Source organism: Narcine bancroftii, chromosome 12 (assembly GCF_036971445.1).
Source record: "Narcine bancroftii isolate sNarBan1 chromosome 12, sNarBan1.hap1, whole genome shotgun sequence".
NCBI lineage: Eukaryota > Metazoa > Chordata > Chondrichthyes > Torpediniformes > Narcinidae > Narcine > Narcine bancroftii.
Genome location: NC_091480.1, coordinates 14,462,150 through 14,476,900, shown reverse-complemented (window position 1 = coordinate 14,476,900; position 14,751 = coordinate 14,462,150). Strand labels below are relative to the sequence as shown.

Here is a 14,751-nt window from a genome sequence, read left to right as displayed (position 1 = left end):
TTAGCTTGGGGGTCAGCCTGGGGGTCTTTTCTCAGTTTGGATCCTGAGATAGGAAAATTATTTGGGAAGATGGGTATCCTGCATTAAATTTCCAATGTTTGCAACCCTGCTTCTCCTTCTGCCCTCCCCCCCCCCCGCCCCTTACTCCCTTTCCCCTCTTCATTTCTCCAACAACAGTAGCACCCAGCTGAGTGGCACCTTGAGTTGACAGGCTATCATGGCTATGGACGTTTGCGTCTGTTGCAACAAGGTTGCCTTGGACAGACCTTTTGGCTGTGTAACGGGCTTGTTCTTGTGCAGGATTCTCCAGCTGTTTCCCTGTCCTACTGGGAGACTTACTTCAAGGCAAGTTTGTTTAATTTTCATTTGATAATGTTCAGTTCTCATTGCTCATTACAAAATCTTGGCAGAGTCCTTGCTGGCTTAGGACTTGGGTCAGAAAAATAGAGCATTGAAAACCAATTTTGTGAGAGGAAACTTTTTTTGATGAAAGAAGGAAAACTCATCTTCCATCTGGGCACCCTCCAACTGGATGGCATTAACATCGACTTCCCTGGTTTCCATTAAATCCAACCCCCTTCTTCCCCTGTTGTCTTCCTCCAGCTCTGTCTTTCTCAGTCTCTCTTCCCTTTTTCTTTTGACTCCTTTCACAGAGTCAAAATCAATTCTCACCTCTTCTCTTATCATATCCAATTAACACCTTTTAATGTCTGGACTCCTCCCCCCACTATTCTTCAGTCTTTATTCTGACACCTTCCTATTCTTTGCTTTTTCCTTGAAGAAGGGCTCAAACAAGAAATGTTGTTTCTTTACCTACAGACGCTGTGAAACTGGCTGAGTTCTTCCAGCATTTCTGTGCATTTTTACTACAATCACAACATCAGCAGACTTTCGTGTTTCACTCTCTTAGACTAAGGAACAGTTGGTTGTCCTACTCCCGGTCTTTGATCATATGGATACTCCAACCTCCATCTTCCTGATTTTCCCAGTCGAGGCTCACTCTGCATAATCCCTGATCATCTGTTTTAATTTGAAAAAAATAGACATACTGCACAGTAACAGCTCCTTCTGGCCCACGAGCTACGCAGACACAAAGAGTATGTGCAAACCCCTTATAAAATAGTACCGGATTTGATCCTGGGTCACTAACCGTGGCTCCCAATTGCTCTTCCATCTCTCAGGCCAAACTTTTTGCCATCTCACCCACAGATTCCATCCATCTCAGCGCATTTTGCTTTACCAGTTCCATAATATCTGAAAGAGAATATGTAACATGGCAGGTCCAGCTGCAAAACCTAAATGGTCAGGGCAGTGCTGTCCCACATCTTGAATGATGTATTTCTCGTTTTAGGCAAATATGCTCATAATATTTATTCCTTCTTGGGTTATGTAGTTAGGAGCTTATTACAGTGTTTAGCCAAGAAGCCTGCAAATGTTTGTTCAGTGGACCAAATCCCTTGGTCAGGGATCTGGGCAGTTCAACCCATTCTCACTCATGAGGCAGGCTGCATTTGGATTTGTTTTAATAGCTTTGATCAACTGTTGGTGTACCGTTCTTGTAAAACCAAACTCCTTCAGAGCCTTACTCCCCCAAATTTGAATGTTTTTTTTCCCTTTTAACTTCATTGTAGTTTTAGGCCAGGCAGCCAAATTATTTTAGGCAAGACAGAGCAGTGAATACGAGTATAGAATTTAATTTTTTAAATTAAAAACTTTAATGTAGACATACAGCATGATAACAGGCCCTTTTGGCCCACAAGCCTGTGCTGCACAATTACACCCAATTGACCTACAATCCCCGGTATGTTTTGAAGGGTGGAAGGAAACCAGACCACCTCGAAGAAACGCATGCAGACACGGGGAGAACATACAAACTTCATGCAGTCAGCACCAGATTCGAACCCTCGTCCCAATGGCTGCCACTGTAAAAACATTGCGCTAACCATTACACTAGTCATGTCGTATTTACTTTTAATTACTGTACTTTTTATATTAGAGTGAATCTTGAACAATCAGCTTTACCAATATCAAGTTCCTCTGGTTCAAGATTCAAGATTCCATTATTTTCATGTAAGCACAGAACATGGCTTCTTTCAGCCATAAGACAGAGTCGTCATTAGTGTCGTCCGACAACCCTTAGAGTACGAGAGACAGAAGCAAAGGAGATTCTCTTCAGAGTCACAGAATGTCTGTGGATTTGCCTCCAATGCTCCTGCAGCTTCTGCAGCCACACAGACTCCTCTTTGAACCATCAGAAGCCCGAGCTCCAGATCCAAAGCTCATATGATTGGAAGCCTTTCAGCGCCTGAGGCCCTTTGGAAGCCCTTCTTGCCCTCAGCATTCTCTTGAATCCCGACTCTAATACCTTGGTTCTCATAAGCCAGTCTCCAGCAGATCGCAGCTCGTGTGGGTCCTCTGACCACAGTTCGCTCACAGACAATGTGTGTTCCTCAGCCACTGAGCACCTTGCTGGTTGGCTGCCATGGTCTCCATCCTGTAGGGTCATCTCCTCTGCTTATTCTTCTCAAAGGGAGTGTCCTTCCCATTTCTGGTCCCCTCCACTGGTCTGCTGATTCCCAGAGTCTGTAACCCTTTGTGGGTACTGCTGAGCACAGGCACTGCCATTTTGGGCACGCGGTTGCAGGATTTGGTTTACAAACACCATCAGCTCCTCTAAATGACTGTTTATCACCTGTACAGAGCCACCAGCATTAGGACTGAAGTCTTCACTCTCTGCTCTTCCAGGTTAGGGTTACCACTCTCTGCTCTTCCAGGTTATTGTTTCCACCTCAAAAATATAAATTCATACATACGGCTGCTCTTCATAGACCACAGCTTGGCTTTCAATACCATTATTCCCTCAGCACTGGTCAAGAAGCTACAAGCTCTAGGCCTCTGTACTCCCCTCTGCAACTGGATCTTGACTTTCTCATTGGAAAATCACAGTCAGTATGAATTGGAAAAAACATCTCCTCCTCAATGATCATCAACACAGGTGCACTCTAAGGATGTGTGTTTAGCCCACTCCTCTATTCGTTATATACCCATGTCTGTGCGGCCAGGCACAATTTCAATGCTATCTACAAGTTTGCCGATGACACTACAGTTGTTGGCAGAATCACAAACGGCAATGAGGAAGTGTACAGGAGGGAGGTAGATCAGCTCATTGTGTGATGTCACACCAACAACCTTGCACACACCTTAACAAAACCAAGGAGATGATTGTGGACTTCAGGAGGAAATTAGGAGAACACGACCCAGTCCTCATTGAGGGCTCAGTAGTGGAGAGGATCAAGAACTTCAACATCTCTGATGATCTGTTCTGGAGATTCCACGTTGATGTAATCACAAAGAAGGCTCGCCAGCGGCTATACTTTTTGAGGTTTCTGAAGTGGTTCGGTAGGTCACCGAAGACTCTTGTAAAATTCTACAGGTGTACCGTGGAGAGCATTCTGGCTGGTTGCATCACTGCCTGTATGCAGGTGCCAACTCTCAGGACAAGAACAAGCTCCAGAGGGTTGTTAATTCAGCCTGCCACATCAGAGGTACCAGATTTCAGTCCATCAAGAACATCTACGTGAGGCGGTGTCTTAAAAAATAAAATCAGCTTCTATCCTCAAAGACCCTCCACCTCCCAGGCCATGCCCTCTTCACTCTGCTACCATAGGGGAAAGGGTACAGGAGCCTAAAGACGAGCACTCAGCAACACAAGGACAGCTTCTTCCCCGCTGCCATCAGATTCCTGAATAATCAGTGAACCAAAGACACCGGCTTACTTTTCGTGCTCTGTTATTATTTTATTTTTTATAGTAATGCCGTAAGATGGTTATAATATCTAAGTTTGCTCTACGACGCTGCCGCCAAACACCGAATTTCATGACTTGTTCGTGACAATGAATCCTGATTCTGATTCTCCAAATAGAAATACAGGACAGCCTGTTCAAATTTAAATTCAAATTATTTCTAATATGCATACACATACTTACATTGAGATAAAGTAATATTAATACATGGGAAAAACTTGTACTAAAATATGTTGGAATCACAGTCATCTAGATTAAATTAAAAATTTAATCAGGTTAACTTTGCATGGGTGAGACCCTGTTAACAAAATATTTCTTATCCAATTATTTAAATTATTTAAATTACATACCTTTAATTATTTTCTCTTCTTCTTCTGTATTTATCTTAATCGAGACATTTGTTATTTTGTCTGTTCTTTTGTAGTTGAAGAAAGCATCCATCTCTTATGCTTCGTTGTTTGTAGGTGCTGCTTTATATCCGACTTCCACTATTTTCGATATTGAATGAACAATTGAGTATTCCACAAAGAGCTTCAAAACAACTTTCCCCTTGTTTAATAAATGTCTATTCTTCAGACAATGCATCACAAAATTTACACCTTCATTTTGCCATGTTGGGGTTAAATTACAAAACACAAATGAAAAATATTTTGCTAGTTTACCAGCAAAAGAATTGGGAAAAAAAAATCAAGCCTGGTTATTTCACTGATGCGTCACTAACAGCTACAAACACATAACTAACAGGCTGGCTGGTGGCGGCGGCCTACAAATGCACATGTATACGTTTCATTGAAACATGTCACGTGTGCATTTGTTGGCTGCGGTTTCAAACGAGTTCATTACTTGTCGCAAATACTTGCTGTCTCTGGGTGACTTTCTTCTATGAAATAGTGGAGTTATTTAATGTTTTAGTTTTAATGTAAAATTCAAGTAGTACAAATTAAATGATTGAAAATTCCAAATTGTGTAGCCTCTAAAGTGTTGAATTTTGCAATTTATTAAAAAAAATCTTAATACAGGACATTTAAAGCATCCTGATAAAGTTGACACAGGACAAAAATCATTAAATACATGTCCTGTATATGTGGGACACCAGACAACCCTATCCCAGATTTCTTCTTCTTTGGCTTGGCTTCGCGGACGAAGATTTATGGAGGGGGTAAATGTCCACGTCTGCTGCAGGCTCGTTGGTGACTGACAAGTCCGATGCGGGACAGGCAGGCACGGTTGCAGCGGTTGCAAGGGAAAATTGGTTGGTTGGTTGGGGTTGGGTTTTTCCTCCTTTGTCTTTTGTCAGTGAGGTGGGCTCTGCGGTCTTCTTCAGGTTTACATCAGCGGCAAATGTTGTTACAGCAATACTGGACTTATTCAATGGTTGATGAAAATAATAAATCATATAAAAATCATATTTGATGAATACTGATCAAATATAAATTGATATTATCAATAAAGGCATGGGGAGCATAGTAGAACTTGGGTGTACTGTGCTATATATTAATGGACTATTAAACTGCAAACAGTACCTCTCATTGTAGCTTGCCTGTTTCATGCAATAACTTGGAGCAGATATTATGCAGTGTATGTTATGCTTAGCAGGTTCTTTGCCAGTAGAATGTAGAGAGTAAACACTTAATCTTGATTGTGACAAACAGCAAGTTGATTCATTTGACATTTATCTATACTGACCATCTGTTGGATCTTTGTCTCTTCCATTACCCTGTTAATTTGAGAAGCCCATTCGCTGACATCGTCAGACCCAAGCATAATTTGAATTAGAACTGAGTGGCAAATCAAACACAAATTGGAACAAGTCTTGAATGCCTGGGCTTTTTATTGCTGCTGATGTTCATTGATATGGCAGCAGAAAGTCAAATCTAATTGTAAATGGACTGTCGTGGCAGCAGAAGTGGTACTGATTTCATACTTTAATATTGCATCAGGAAATCAATATAAATATCACCACTTGGGGAATCTTCAGACCAACTTGGGCAGCTGAAGTGCATGGATCTGTACGATAGGTTGACAGAAAGTACGATGCTGACCAAGTGAAGCACATGACCTCTTTATTTTCCACCTCAGTGATTCTGATATTTCAGTATTTGCTCTTGAATAGTCTCGAGATGGTCTCACTTTCTGAAAGAGGAACGACTTTCAGAATGTTGCACACTTTCAGCGATCTCGGTGAACAACCATAAAAGAATGACGTGTGGCATGGGAGACCAGTCAATTTAAAGCAGTAAATTTACAATCACAATTAAGGAGACTTCCCCTTGGAATCACTGAATAATTTCTCACCACTACTCCTTCACTCTTACATTCGCAAAAAAAGAACATGGACTGTCCATATATATGCAGCATTTATTGCATTGGCTAAATTAATAATCCCTGGATTGCGAAGGAACTATATAGAAGGCCTCAATACAACCAAAGTGCTCCACAGCCAATAATGCTCAGCAAAGTTCTATGAATAAAAATGACATAGATGACCACATAATCTGTCCTGGTGTCATTTCAAGAATAACAACTTTGGACAAGGTAACCAAGATCTCTTCATTTCCATGTAGCTGGGAAGATGGAATCTCAGACTACATTTCATTAAAAAGACAGCACCTTTGACCATGTGGGCCCTGCCGCTGAAATATAATAAAGCTGCAACCGAAATTATACTCTCCTACTCTGGAGTGTAATTTGAACCTGCAACTTCAAACTCCAGTGAGAATGCTGCCACTGAGCCAAGTCAAACAAACCACTACAAGCTGCTTGGAAATGCAGTGCATTTTAAAATATTTTTTGCCTCAGTGCGTAACTGCCAGATACTGCTGTGCCAGTTTTTCTTTTCTGATTTAAGCTGAATCCTAACATATGTGGGCAGATGAATGAGTCTAACTGTCTCATTTGGTGTACGCTCTGAGAAAAAAGCTCAGTGATTATAATTATACTCGGCAATGTGTTTATTTTATCACTTTTGTGCTCTCCTATAAACTGGACAAATGCCATTCAGAGAACATAGCATTGTTGCAGTCACTCATACAATGCCAAGAGAACGAAATACCTGTGTCGTTTAAGTTATTGTCAGGGGCAGTAACACTCGTATGCCACAAAATTGTAACCAATGTGATTTTTGTATGTGAGTGCGTAGGTGGAATACTTCACCACTGTTCCTCGTTAAACCCCTACATTAAATGATTTGTACATTAGAATTTCATTTAAAATATTTGCGTCAGGAACTGTTGACAAGATTAAGCGTATCTCAAAACTGCCTCAAGGATGATGTCTTTTTTTAAAACTTTATCTAAATTACTTGGGAGAGAACTGAACATTTCATGGTTTTGACATGAGGTGGTTTAGACAGAAATCACCTCAATGTGGTGTGATAGGAACACCTGCAATAAAGAGGGAAAAGAGTAGGAAAGAAGGGGAAAGGGAAAGTAATTATTTAGAAAACTTCAGGAAGTAAGATAAATCTAATTTCACATTTGAATCATTATGTACAACTAAGGATGGAATTGAACTAAATCGCTGTCAATTGTAATTTGCTTCCTCTTAGATTTTAATGAGCAAGCCATTGTATAATTAGGCAACAAATTGAATGGTCTAAAATATTTAATGAGCGGCTACTTGACCAGGTTTTGGTGTGTTTGGTCTGGTCAGCCATTTTAAGTCTACTATCCATAAAATCCCTGGAATTCAAGCAACTGGCAGCCTCAAGCAACCAGCAAAAAAAAGAGGAAAATAACTTAAAAAATTAAAATAAATAAGTATAAAATAATAGGTAAAAGTATGTAAGTTTAAAATTGTAAAAATAAGTGTTCTCGAGAGTGATACTTGTCAAGTATCCTGTGTAGTCATCCAGTGTAAATGCTGGTTCCCAAAGCTGGTATCAGCTGAAGCTGACTGCATCTGTCTTGTGTTGCTCTGTTGGATTTATCATGAGTCCAATAGGACAGCATGACCTTCTGTCGAATTCCCCACTGAGATTAAGCTGCAGAAAATGGAGTAAATACAGTAGTTGCTGGAGGAAAGGTTTTTTTTAATGTTATTTAAGATAATTTGAGTATTCTAATTTATTTTAGACTGCAAATATACTTCTGAACACTTCAAATGTGAGAAAATATGTCAACACTATTTAGATGTTTTTCAATTAATTCTTGGTCCTACTGCGTGGCATTTATAAAGATTGAATGGTCCTGAACAAACTGACAGTTCTGAAGGCTCATGAATCCAGGGTAAGGAAGGGATGAGGGTTGAAGAGACTGTAAGAAAACCTGAAGATGCTGCTGACGTGCGAGGAATCATACTCATTGGACACAAGAACAAACACGATGGCCCAGGGCAAAAGAAAATTGATTTTGGGGACAGCAGAAAATCTACTTCAATGAGGACGCATTCGGGTTTGCAAGAAATGGAAAATTGCCATGTGCTTTGGTTGAAATTCTGCCCTGAATTTAAGTTAGGGTTCACGTTATATAAATTCTGTATTCATTTCTGTCTTTTCAGATTGAATGATGTCAAAAGCCCTTTGCATTCTTCATGCCATTCTCCACCTCAATTACTTGGGCAGTAAATCGATATGGATTGTAAGAGCCAAAGGCTCATTTCTTGCCTGTGGTTTGGCTGCGGGTTTCGGCAGTGTCCTGGGATCTGTGGGTCTCTTCCCATGTCCACGCATGTGTGGTTGTCTCAGCCCCAGTGGCGGCAGCTTCAGCCAAGGCAGGCATGTCTGCCAGTACACAGGCGTTATGGACTGGATTGATACATGCGCACTTGGGTCAACCCTGGCAGCAAGCAGTTGGAGCCAGGGCCAGCACATTCTGCAATGAACATGCGCGGGGGTTTGCGCGTGTTGAAAAGTTGGTTCATTAGTCTGATTCATCAGTTGGGGCTATCCTAGGAGGTTGAGTTAGATCTCAATAATTTCTGTTCATCATTACACAGATATTAGAACATTTCACGGACATTCAAACATTACGCGAATGTTAGAATGTTACACAGACCTTAGAACGTTATGCATTACATGTTATGATTAAATAGTATTTCGCTAGAACGTTACTTTCTTCTACAGCAGTTTTTGCTATTGATGTTGAACGTTACTACAGACTTTAGCCCTTTTGTGTTTGTTAATAAAGAACATTTAAGAAAACTAATTTGGGCTTCATTATTGATTCATTCAATAAACCTGTCATAGACAAATGCCTCACTTAGCCCCCAACCAACTATTGATCGAAGTCGCTATATTTAGTCAACAGTAAATATTGTTGTTGGAATGGGAAATAGAAGGATAGAAAATAGAAAATTTTCTTTCTTTGTTATGGAGTGATATTGAAAATAATACGGTGGCCATCTTTGAAATGCCTTGAGCTTGTGGCAGTCTGTAATCCGCATCCATCAGTCTGAGTATCAGCCACAGAGGGATCCAGAGCTTCTAATCTTATAGCAGAGTATCCTATAGACATGTTGGTGGAGCCATTTCTTGAAAGTCAGTGATATTATAGATGGATGCTGTGAGGAAACTTGCTTATTAACAGCAGCGGTAGGTTTACGTCTGTGGACTTCTTTTCTGTATTTGTGGCAGGTTTTGAACATAGTTTGGATTTGCTGCCACTAGGCCATTAGGGACTGTTGATTTGGCTTTTGTGGTGCATGCTTGGTACTCGAGCTGGACAAATGGTGGAACAAGACGAGTAAAATGGCTGCAGCCACCGACGGCGTTGCTCTTGAAGAGCAACGTATTGAAGACACGAATGTTGCCAATCTCAGAGTAGAACTGAAGCGACGGAGTGGTGTTAAAAGAAGTTGGCAAAAGAAGAAAAGGCATCTTCGCTTGATGGGAGTGGAGACATTACAAACCATTGCAGAAGATAACGACTGAATTTGAAGGCAGCAATGTGGGAAATGGGCCTTGTGCTGTTAAAACCATGCTTGGTTGGACAATTAATGGAACTTTACGAGGAAATAATACTCAGGAGCTGTCAGTGACAAGTGTCAACAGGATTTCGGTTGTGGAACTTGATGAGTTGTGGGAACAGCAAAATACTGTTCTTTTCTTCAGAAGTTGTCTTTCTTATTAAAACAGATCAATGTGAATATCAATCAAAGGCATCTAAACCAATTCTGAGGAATTATTTTCATCAACAATAGACGTAAATCAGATTAGAAGATGCCCCAAATACTGCTGGTGATTATTCCCTATGTAGTAACTGAATCTAAGGCAGAATTAAAACAAATGACTGCAAAAGTGGTGCAACTGCCTTCGGAGAAAAAAGTGTTGAAAAGGGACTCAGAAATATTGGATAATCAGAAAAACAGAAAAGCCAGAGAGTGGAAGAAAATAACTGCTGAACAAATTTATACAATTATTGAGGAAAGAGATTCAGCTTCATCAAGAAGTAAAAGGTTGGAGGAGGATATTCTTCTTTTGAAAGAGAACAAGTCATTGGTTAATAACATAAGACAACTGACAGCAGAAAACAATCAAGAAGGCCCAGCTAATAATGATGCAGAAAGAAAGATATTGCATTTCAACCATGAAAGAAGCAAGATGAAGAAATTCAAACACTTTACTACAGCAGGGATGAAAGCAGAAGTACCAATGTGTCACATGATCTTTTAACTCCAGATCAAGTTCGTAACTTCTCAGAAGATAATGAGAGAATTGCTTTCCTATCAAAAGAATTGAACGCAGAAAGAGAATCTAATAAAAGGCTTCAAAATAAACTGTCAGAAACTGAGACTGAATTCGAAGTTGCAAAATTGGATCTGGAATTTGAGGAAAAGGTATTTGAAGCCAGAGCGGTTGAAAAGGCTGCAGTTCTAGTTAAAGAGATTTGTGAGAGCCATTAGTGGAATCTTATCTATGACTAACTGTGGAAAAGAAAGAAAAAGATGACCAAACCTGTGGCAGGGAAGGTTAAAGAGACTTATTTATTAAAATTGAGAGAATTCTGTTTTTGTGCTGGCCGCAGAAGAGTCCTCTTGTATGTGAACACCCATATTGTGCACTCGTTAGGTTACTATGGAAAGATATTATGGCACAAAGAAAGGAACAGTAGGAGCCATAATATACTTTCCATCAGACACCTTAGATTCAAGTGATTTCAGAAATTTAGAACAACAACCTGAAATGCCACTTACAATGCCCGCAGTAGAAATAAAGAGATGATATAGAACAGAGAAGGTAAATGGCTTAATCAGGTAAATATTTTGCAGAGAAATGGACGTTTGAAACAATCTGCCCAAGAGAGGCCATCAAAACTGACAGAATCAGAAATTGATGGCTGGTTACAATCCCAGCTGGTAATTTTCCCCATCAGCGTGGGTGTTTAATAAGAGGCTGTGACTCTGGGGTGTGGATGGAGCTGGAGCAGTGGGTGTCAGCACAACTCCTGGTGTCTGACATAATTTGGAGTAATGGTGTGTTGTAAATGTTGCACAAATGAAAATGTTAACCTTGTTCATGTTGAACAGGAGAATGAGAGAGGAAATCAAAGTAGCTTGAACTCAGGCAGCTGGTACATTGACTGATACTTTTCTCACAATATACCGACTTTGAGTGGATTCAAAAGATCCTAGAGCACTGTTCAAAGAAGAAAAGGAATATTACCCCTATTGTTCTGGTCAATATTTCCCCTGCATACAAGATCCCTGAAAACTGATAATCTCTCAGTCTCCCTTCCTGGGTACAATGTTGTTGACTGCCATGTTTCTGACATGAATGTAGCAAAAACACTTCAAAAGTATCTTAATGGCGGCAAAAAATCCTCTGTCTTGCATTCATGACGTGCAATATATGGCTCAGAAAGCTATTGCATCCTATACTGTTTAAATGAAAAACATGGTACAATTTCAACAGAAGACTGGTTGCCAAGGAAAATTGAGAACTTGCAGTGAGGTAGATAAAATCCTCAATTTTTCCTAAGATTCTTTCTTCAGTGGTCACACAAATACATGGTTGTCCTGGGCACTCGAGCAGAAGCAGATCTTCAAAATAAAAGTGAGATTCACTGAATCAATACTAAAAAATCCTTAAGAAGGTGGTCTCTCAAGCTCTCTCACCCACATGGGATCTCCACCCCTACTAGTAATGAGACTCCCCAACTAGAAATCCAGCCTTTACCCCTCTTCTCCATCCTGATTATGTGTCCTTCCCTTGTTTATGATTTTGCCCGCTCTACTACCCCTACTGCCATTTGTGTGACTTGATTCCTCATGCCAATGTTTTGATTGATCTTGCCCTGATTAAGAACTCAACACTTGGCATTAGTCTCCTCCACCAATTGCAAGTTGGACCAAACAGACTCCTCTGTTGCCAATTTTGTCCTGACCCCACCAAGTTGACTCAACCCCTGTGGTCACAATACACACCTGTTTTTGGGTTCCCCCTTCACCAACGTTGCCATGAGCATGGTCTGTATCCATGATTTTATCCTGTTTGAATGCAGAGGGCCTGATCTATGCAACACCTTGTCTTGATGGATTAAATAACAACACCATCAAGCTTTTAACAAACCTTAATGAACCTCCTGTGCACGGTTGAATTAATTTGTCTTTTCATGGTGCAGAAGGAGTTCTAGGCCATGTTTTCTCTTTCATTGCATTTATCATGGAATATGCTGCAATGACAATTGATGCAAAGTAGGTCACTTCTTTTTCCTTTTTAAAATCTCTATCACTGTATCTTTTGATGAGGAGAATATTTACTTTTTTTTGCTACTAAGAGATTGCCTATTGCAGGGACCTTTGTTGTATAAATCTTTTACACAGTTTTTCCACCTTCTTTTCATCCATCGTTATTGAATTGTGTCAGCAGGAATCCATTGCCCTGATGTTGGCTGGCCAAGAGTATTACAATAAGTATTGCAATCTCCACAAAAAGACAGTTCTGTGTCTGGATTATCATTTAAGGCGACCAATCAGATGGCAGATTTTATTCATTATATATCACTGTAAGCGACACTTGGGGATGATCCTCAAAAATGTTTAGATATGCTTAGGACACTTTTCTTTACCTGTCCACTCCCTTTCCAGATGTGACCTGTAGACTTAATCTCACTGGATGCCCCCGTCAGTACTGCTGTTTGTAGGTGTGCACTGTGACTGCACATGATACCCTTGGCTTGAGACTTTGCTGAAAATGTAGAATGGGTAGTGAAATAATGAAATACACTGCCAGGTCCATCAGGATGTCAATGTTTGAACACATTTGGGAAAACACAAGCAAAGAGCAGCTGACAATTTCTGGATTTCCACGTTCCAATGTTGGCATGGAAGAGCCATCCATAATAAAATTCCAAACTCCAGCATTCTCAGGACCTTGGTAGTCCTGGTCAGATAGACTCTTGTGTTTCCCCCCCCCCCCCCCCATTAGTATTCTAACACACAATCAATTCACTCTATTTAGATGATCCAGGATATTTTAATAAATTTTCCAGGGAACCTGTAAAGTTTAAAGATTCTGCAGGAACTGGGAGCTAGGTAAATTGAAAGGGAGCATGGGAACTGGAACTGGAGTGATTAGTTATATGAATGTAATCTCTTCCATTCTTTAGTTCATTGGTTGGATACATGCTTTAAGTCTGTGGAAGCAAATAAGGGATCAGAAAATTTGTTGGTGAGACATAGCTATGAAGATTTCTCAACATTCAATATTAATGTCATCCTCAGGAGAGAGGCCAGCTGAGTCCTTCTTTCATTATACTAAAGGCACAATTGTGCATTGCAAATGAATGCCCCCTGGTGAAGCCTTCTTCCAGCCAAATTTAATGAGGCATTGCAAAGTGAGGTTATCATGAAATCCCAAAAAAGTTTTCCTGAGGGCCTGGGCTAATTGTTGTAAATGCTGGGCTTCACATCAGGGTGGTTTAGACATCTTGTGTCTCACATTTCCTTTTCTCCCATAAGTTTTCTGAGGCTTTTACTTCCATGTACTGTTCGTTCCTTTGGGAAAATTGTGCTTGATGTTCCTTCTGTGCAGCAGTGCAGGTCATATTATTGCGCTAAAGGCACTATCTAAATGCAAATGTCAGTAGCCAGAATTTGCCTTTTGTTGGGCAAGCTTAGTCAACACATGAATGATTTTGATATTTTCCTTTTACAGGTTGGGCGATGGGAAAACCGTAGCTTGGCCCTGAAATATCCAGTGTGGCCAAGATTTAATTCCTATGCGGATGATGAGGCAGATGACAGCCACCTCAGTGTGGTAACATTAGAGGAAACCCCTTTTGTTATTGTGGAAGATGTGGATAAATTAACTGGAACTTGTGCAAGAAGCAATGTTCCATGCAGAAAAAATATCAAGGCTTTGTGAGTATAATCAATGTTCATTTTAATTTTTCCCATTGGCTATTCCAGCAAGATGAGAGCAGGTTGCTTTTCCCATGGTGGTTTTTACTGAAACTTCAAACTTGACATTTTTAAAATCAATAACTAATATTTTTAATGCTTCACATCAAATAAAATGGGAAGCGTGTACTTGTAGTTAAACCATTGGCATATCCCAAAGCAGGTTTAAGCATTTCAAAAGTGCCCATATGCAGCAAATCCAATAAATTTATTCCTCTTTTTGTTCAGCATATTTTACATTTTCATTATTGACAGGTTTTTGTTGCTTAAAACCATTCTAGTCAACAAAGTGCCCATTTCTCAGTTATGAATTGGGCATTTCACTTGAGTTTGATCACACATGGTGATTGTAGCTATTGGGAAGTTGTCCCAGTTATTTCTGTGTGAAGTTTACCTTTATGATTCTAATTTGTTTCCCCCCCCCCCCCCCCCCCAGAATCAGCCCTTGTATCTGACATCAATATTCTTGCATTATTTGTCTTCTCCCTTACTGGCAGACATTGGAGCTATTTGGTGAAATGTTCCTGGTCATTGTTGAAAAGTTAGAAAAGAGTCAGGATCGTGTCATGCTGGGATTCCCAATGAGACCTCAATTAAAGGGTCTCTATGT

The 14,751-nt window shown here is 40.2% G+C and overlaps 1 protein-coding gene across 8 annotated transcripts in view; it reads left to right on the top strand.

Annotated features, from left to right (window-relative positions):
• The window catches only part of grin2aa (glutamate receptor, ionotropic, N-methyl D-aspartate 2A, a), a 242,703-nt gene that overhangs the window by 158,472 nt on the left and 69,480 nt on the right, over positions 1–14,751 (top strand). For all 8 annotated transcript variants that reach the window (XR_011347558.1, XM_069906920.1, XM_069906918.1 and 5 more), the window contains one exon: positions 13,897–14,102. Coding sequence is in view for 7 of the 8 variants with exons in the window: in XM_069906920.1 (XP_069763021.1) it covers positions 13,897–14,102 (206 nt within the window). In the remaining variant the exon portion in view is untranslated. The remainder of the gene's footprint in view (positions 1–13,896; positions 14,103–14,751) is intronic.